General features: G+C 40.1%; 1 protein-coding gene across 1 annotated transcript in view; it reads left to right on the forward strand.

Moving 5' to 3' along the window:
* The window catches only part of LOC135102282 (neurotrimin-like), a 199524-nt gene that overhangs the window by 147676 nt on the left and 44348 nt on the right, over nt 1–7500 (forward strand). The window contains exon 4 of the mRNA XM_064007273.1: nt 4898–4985. Within this exon, the coding sequence (XP_063863343.1) occupies nt 4910–4985 (76 nt within the window). The 5' untranslated portion in view covers nt 4898–4909. The remainder of the gene's footprint in view (nt 1–4897; nt 4986–7500) is intronic.

The raw sequence follows: 7500 nt of genomic DNA on the forward strand, positions 1-7500 counted from the left end.
TCGTATTTGCCCTCCATGGTCTCGCCTAGAACCTGTAAACGGTGAAGGTCGTCGTCGTCAGCATGCTTTCCATTGGGCGGGTCCATTTTATTCCATTTTGCACGAGTCGAAATCTTTCTTGTACAGCAGAGGAGTCACCTTCGGAGGCAGACAGACAGACACACCTGTAAAGCCAGAGAGTCAGTCCGCGAGGCAAACTTATTTATGTTCTGTGAGGCAGGTGTGTCGTTCCGCAGGGCACGGTCTGGATGGAGGGCCGCTCCGTCTGTGAGGAGGGAGTCATTCTTATATTGGCAGCAACAAATACTTCTAAAACAACACTTCTGTTTTTTAGATGACAAATTTAAAGAAGGAAGAGGAGGAGGAAACAACGGAAATAAAGTAAGAAGAGGAAGATATGGAGAAGAAAAATATGGTAGAAGTAGATGTAAAAAGAAGAAAAGGAAAAAAAACAGAGGAAGAAATACACGAGAGGAGAAAGAAGATGATTAAGGAATACGAAGAGAATGCGAAGAGAAGGATGAGGATTAAAAGTCAAAATATGGCCTGGTGGTGGTGGTGGTGGTGGTGGTGGAGAGAGGTGTGGAGGGAGAGAAGAGAGTGTGTGAGTCACGGATGGGAGAGGAGGCTATGGGGCGTGACATTACACCTGGAGGAAAGAAAGGAGGGGAGAAGGGGAGGGAAGGGGAGGAGAAAGGGTGGAAGAGAGAGGAGGCTGAGGGAGGGAAAGATAAAGGGGCTGTAAGAGAAAATATCAATAAGAATGAATGTAAATAAAATAATAAAGAGGTGAGAAGAAGAACAAGAATAAGAACAAAAACTAGGAGGAGAAGGAGGAGAGGATGTGAAGAAGATAAAAAAAAATAAGTTTATGAGACAATACCTTCCTGCATCTCTCTCTCTCTCTCTCTCTCTCTCTCTCTCTCTCTCTCTCTCTCTCTCTCTCTCTCTCTCTCTCTCTCTCTCTCTCTCTCTCTCTCTCTCTCTCTCTCTCTCTCTCTCTCTCTCTCTCTCTCTCTCTCTCTCTCTCTCTCTCTCTCTCTCTCTCTCTCTCTCTCTCTCTCTCTCTCTCTCTCTCTCTCTCTCTCTCTCTCTCTCTCTCTCTCTCTCTCTCTCTCTCTCTCTCTCTCTCTCTCTCTCTCTCTCTCTCTCTCTCTCTCTCTCGCTCTGATGATTCCTGCTCACCTTGTATTACCTGTATATTGATAGCCTGCAGCTGTGTGTGTGTGTGTGTGTGTGTGTGTGTGTGTGTGTGTGTGTGTGTGTGTGTGTGTGTGTGTGTGTGTGTGTGTGTGTGTGTGTGTGTGTGTGTTGTAGGTACTTTCGTTGATAGGAAGTACACGGAGCATATCGAAACTACTGATTACTATGAGAGAGAGAGAGAGAGAGAGAGAGAGAGAGAGAGAGAGAGAGAGAGAGAGAGAGAGAGAGAGAGAGAGAGAGAGAGAGAGAGACGGGGGGGGTTAATATCTATCACAAACTACTGAGGCGAGTGTGCAGACAATTCCTAGTTGGCAATATTGTTTAAGGTCATTGTTTGTTGCTTGTTGCAAGTTGGTGGTGCCTGTGTTATGGTTAGAATGTGCTGCTGCTACCACTACTACTACTACTACTACTACTACTACTACTACTACTACTACTACTACTACTACTACTACTACTACTACTACTACTACTTCTACTACTACTACTACTACTACTACTACTACTACTACTGCAACTACTGCTACTGCTGCTGCTGCTGCTGCTGCTGCTGCTGCTGCTGCTGCTGCTGCTGCTGCTGCTGCTGCTGCTGCTGCTGCTGCTGCTGCTGCTGCTGCTGCTACTACTACTACTACTACTACTACTACTACTACCTACTACTACTGTTACTGCTATCACCACCACCACATTACTATCAATACTACTACTACTACTACTACTATTACTACTACTACTACTACTACTACTACTACTACTACTACTACTGCTACTACTACCACCACCACTACTGCTACTACAGTACTACTTTTACCACCACTACCACCACCACCACCACATTATTATCACCACCCCTACTGATACTACTATTACCACTAATACTAATACTACCACCATCAACAACACCACCACTACTACTACTACTATTACTACTACTACTACTACTACTACTACTACTACTACTACTACTACTACTACTACTACTACTACTACTACTATTACTACTACTACTACTACTACTACTTACAATACCACCACTACTACACTACACAATAAATACTAAATCCACTATCGAGACTTGAAAAGACTCACCCACCTACCGACTTACCGACCCACCCCCTCCCACACACACACACACACACACACACACACATACACTTGTTCAAACACGTAAAAAAAGAACAGCAAGTCTCACCAAATCCACAGCAATCCTCTTATTCCTGAGCGAGGTGGATCTTTTAACCCCGGGAATACGCCAGGCTGAGTGGAGGAGGTATACGGTTAGCGGGGAGAGAAGGGAGAGTGGGAGAGAGGGAGAGAGGGAGAGTAAAGATCGTATTACAGGAAGATAAGACACAATATCCGTGTATGGAACTCTTGGAACTGTATTGCTTTGTAGAGGAAGAGGAGGAGGAGGAGGAGGAGGAGGAGGAGGAGGAGGAGGAGGAGGAGGAGGAGGAGGAGGAGGAGGAGGAGGAGGAGGAGGAAAAGGGGGGAGGATAAGGGATAGTAGTGTTTATATTTATTTTCGTCGTTTTATTTTTCTATTGAGGTTATTGAGTGGATCGTAAATTCTCCTTCTTTTTTTCTTTTTGTTCTCTAGACTTTTTTTTATCATTGTAGGGATGTTGGTCTGTCTGTCTGTCTGTCTGTCTGTCTATCTATCTGTCTTTTTCTTTCTCTCCGTCTCTCTCTTTTTTTTTTTTCCTGGAATCTCTCTACCTGCAAGCCACTCGCCCTTCCCTCCCCTCTTTCCTCCCCTCTCTTCATTCTTCCCCACCAATATCATTTACTCTCCCCATCCCACTCCTCTCTCACCATGTTACTAATCTCACCATACTAACCACCTCCCTACCCCTCCCCCTTACCTATCCCCTCTTCCTCCCCACCACTGTCCCTATCGTTCTCTTCCTCCTCCTCCTCCTCCTCCTCCTTCTCCTCCTCCTCCTCCTCCTCCTCCTCCTCCTCCTCCTCCTCCTCCTCCTCCTCCTCCTCCAACCTCCTCACCAATCCCCTTCTCTCCACCACCACCGCTATCTCCCTCCCCCTTCGCTTTCTTCCTTCCTCCTTCCTTTCTCATCGTAATACCAATCAGTCACTACTACTACTACTACTACTACTACTACTACTACTACTACTACTACTACTACTACTACTACTACTACTACTACTACTGCTGCTGCTGCTGCTGCTGCTGCTGTTACTGCTATTACTATCCTCTCCACTTCTCTCCATCTCTTTCGCAATTCTCTTCCCAGCCACCACCACCACCACAACAACAACAGCAACAATAACAACAACAGCAATAGCAACAATAACAACAACAACAACTACTACTACTACTACTACTACTACTACTACTACTACTACTACTACTACTACTACTACTATTACTACTACTACTACTACTACTACTACTACTACTACTACTACTACTACTACTACTACTTTCATCTCATCAAAGTCTCAATAGCCCGTGGGTAATTTCCACTTTCTCACCTCTCTCTCTCTCTCTCTCTCTCTCTCTCTCTCTCTCTCTCTCTCTCTCTCTCTCTCTCTCTCTCTCTCTCTCTCTCTCTCTCTCTCTCTCTCTCTCTCTCTCTCTCTCTCTCTCGCTCTTGCTCTCACTTTCTCCCTTAACGAAGTTTCGCGCCACGCTCCCAACTTCTCTCCAACCCAAACTCTCCTTCTGATAATCTACTATGCACCGTAATTTCATATCTTTCTCTAACTTTTCTTTAACTTCTCCTCCTCCTCCTCCTCCTCCTCCTCCTCCTCCTCCTCCTCCTCCTCCTCCTCCTCCTCCTCCTCCTCCTCCTCCTGCTCAACCCCTCGTTTTATCTAATTATATCCGGGCAGGAAAAAGGACAGAGAGAGAGAGAGAGAGAGAGAGAGAGAGAGAGAGAGAGAGAGAGAGAGAGAGAGAGAGAGAGAGAGAGAGAGAGAGAGCTTTGAGGGATAAAGAGAAGAGGATGGAGGCAGGGCAGGGGAGGAAGAGAATGAGAGGAAAAGAGATCAAGATGAGAACTAGATTCCGTGTCTTTCCCCTCTCCCTCTCTCTCCCTCCCTCCCTCTGTCACTTCCTTTAATCATTTCTTTGATAATCGCAGAAGAATAGGTTCTTTTTTTTTCTCTCTCTCCTTCTTCCTGGTACTAAATCTAATATGGCCACTTTTATTTTTATTTTTTTTTTTATACTTGGTAACTTTATTCTTTTATTTATTTTTCCATTTATTTTATTTATTTGTGTATTCATTTATTTACTCGTGTGTTTATTTTATTTAGCTGTTTATTTCATTTATTCAGCTTGTTCGTTGTTGTTGCTATTGTTGTGCATAAATGAAATCGTACCAAATTCTACTGAGGGGAGTGTGTGTGTGTGTGTGTGTGTGTGTGTGTGTGTGTGTGTGTGTGTGTGTGTGTGTGTGTGTGTGTGTGTGTGTGTGTGTGTGTGTGTGTGTGAATAGATATGTATGTATAAATTCTGTCATAATTATAGTGCTCATGTATGCATACGTTTATATAAATGAACGTATGGGTAGATAGATGAATGTATGTATGTATAGATGAATGGATGGATGGATGTGTATATGTATGTATGTATGTATGTGTATATATATGTATGTATGTATTTACGTATATATGTATGTATGTATGTACGTTACTCACCTGTGCCCCTCTCTCGCTCTTCCTTCAGGTGACCGCCGGGATGGGGAGCGCCGCGCCCCACCCCGCCCCCCGCCTCCTGCTGCAGCTCGGGGCGGCCCTGCTACTCTTCACCTCAGGTCCGTCTACTCTCACCTCACTCTCCCTCACTCCCACTCATCCTGGTGTTTTTTTTTTTTTTCGCTCTCACTTCGCTAACTCATCTTTTATTCATTCTTCTGTGTTCACTTTCCCTTTTTACTCTTTTTTTCGCTCACTGTCACTTTGCTCTGTTCACTGCAACTTCTCTCTTCATTCACTCTCACTTCGCTTTGCCTCACTCTTGTGTGTTTTTTCTTTTTTTCACGCTTCACTGACTCATTTTTATTTATTTTATTATTCTTTCTCCTTATTCACTCTCCTTATTTTAATTCACCTTCACTTCAGTTGCTTCTACCCTCCCTTTATTCTCGTTTCACTCTCTCATGCATTCTTGTTTCCTCTCATTTTCGCTTATTTATCTTTTTTTTATTCATTCTTCTTCATTCTTTCTTTTTTTCTTATTTCACTGTCACTTCTACGCTCAACTTTCCGTCACATTGTTATTCTCGTTTTCCTTAAATTTTTCCCCTCACTTCGTTTCCGCCTCTTTGCTTCACCTTCATCTCATTCTCATTTCACTGTCGCTTCAATTTGACTTCACTCTCACTCTCTCTTATTTGACTCCACTCTTGCCTCTACTCTCACTTCACCCTCTTTTTTTTTTTTTTTATATGTATTCCAAGTTCATTTTCATCTTTAATCACACTTTTAATTCCCTACACTCTTACTTTTTACCCTCATTTCCCCCTCACTTTGTTCACTCTCGTTTCACACTCGCTTTATCTCTTACTGTATCTCCTCTTGTTCCCTTTTTCTCTTCCTCATTTTCTCTTTAATCTCATTTTTCTTTTTAATCTTCCTTTCTTATTCTTATTTTTGTCTCTTTTTGTTTTAGTGACTCTCAGCAGTGTCTTTGTGTCTCCCTCCTTTATTTCCCTTCCTTTACTTTTTCTTCGTTTTTTTTTTCCCTTCCTTTCCGTTTTTTTTTCTCTCTCTCTATCGTCATCTATTTTCTTCTGTTTTTATTTACTTTTTTTCTTGATTTAATTTATGTTTTTTCACGTTTAATTCCTTTCATTTCCTCCTTCCGGGTTCTTTTCATATTTTTTTCTTCTTTATTTTCTTCCTCTCTCATTATTTGCTTTTTTTCTTTCGTTGTTCTCCTTTCTTTCCCACTTCTTTTTTTATCTGGCACTTTTCCCAAGCATTTTTTTCTTTTAATGCGCTCTCTCTCTCTCTCTCTCTCTCTCTCTCTCTCTCTCTCTCTCTCTCTCTCTCTCTCTCTCTCTCTCTCTCTCTATCTATCTATCTATCTATCTATCTATCTGTCTGTCTGTCTGTCTGTCTGTCTATCTGTCTGTCTGTCCGTCTGTCTGTCTATCTATCTATCTATCTATCTATCTATCTATCTAATAACAGTGTGTCACAAATTGGTATTTGATATTTAACTTTTCAATCCAAATTAAAGATACGTGTTCCTGTTTTTTTTTTCTCTTTCTTTCTTTCTCTTTCTTACCTGGAATGTGCAAAACTCCTGCCATACCTTCATAAAGACCTCGTGTGTGTGTGTGTGTGTGTGTGTGTGTGTGTGTGTGTGTGATTCGAAATGATGACTTATCTGATTATCATGTGGATAGTAGTAGTAGTAGTAGTAGTAGTAGTAGTAGTAGTAGTAGTAGCATTATTAGTAGTAAAAGGAAAAACATCAGAAGTAGTAGCAATGATAAGAGCAGTATCGTAAATCAAACTTTTTTTTCCAAGACGCGGAAAATAAAAAGAAAATAAAAGTAATACTAAACCAGAAGCTACAAAATAGAACTTAAATAAATGGAAAAAAATATATATATGTTAATATGTTAGTTTGTGCTAATAAAATAATTTTTGGAGGGACTCTCTATACCTCTACCGCTTATTATTATTATTATTACTATTATTATTATTATTATTATTATTATTATTATTATTATTATTATTATTATTATTATTATTATTATTATTATTATTATTATTGCTATTATTATTATTTTAGGACAGAAGAACACGGTGGGCTTGAATATGTTTTAATGATCATAACTGTTTTAATAATAATAATAATAATAATAATAATAATAATAATAATAATAATAATAATAATAATAATAATAATAATAATGATAATAAGTGGAGATATTTACAATTGGTGTGGCCAAATATATATATATATGAAGCGTCCCTCAGATGAGCAAATATTTCTGCCTTTTCAGTATTAGTCTAATTAGCCAGAAATCTTCATTAAAATACACTGCTATATATACAAAATTCTATCACATTTTGGCGTCGAAATGAGCAAAAAGGGAATAATGCGAAGTTTTTTTTTTTTTCTATTTTACAATAACTTGATTTGTATTTATTTGCATGTTTATCCATTTTATAGGATAGTCAAAAATTGGGATAAAATGTCATGATTAGTGTGAAAATAGGGAAGAATGGGATTAATTTTGAAGTGGTAGTAGTAGTAGTAGTAGTAGTAGTAGTAGTAGTAGTAGTAGTAGTAGTAGTAGTAGTAGTTAAAAA

Source organism: Scylla paramamosain, chromosome 7 (assembly GCF_035594125.1).
Source record: "Scylla paramamosain isolate STU-SP2022 chromosome 7, ASM3559412v1, whole genome shotgun sequence".
Classification (NCBI taxonomy): Eukaryota; Metazoa; Arthropoda; class Malacostraca; order Decapoda; family Portunidae; genus Scylla; species Scylla paramamosain.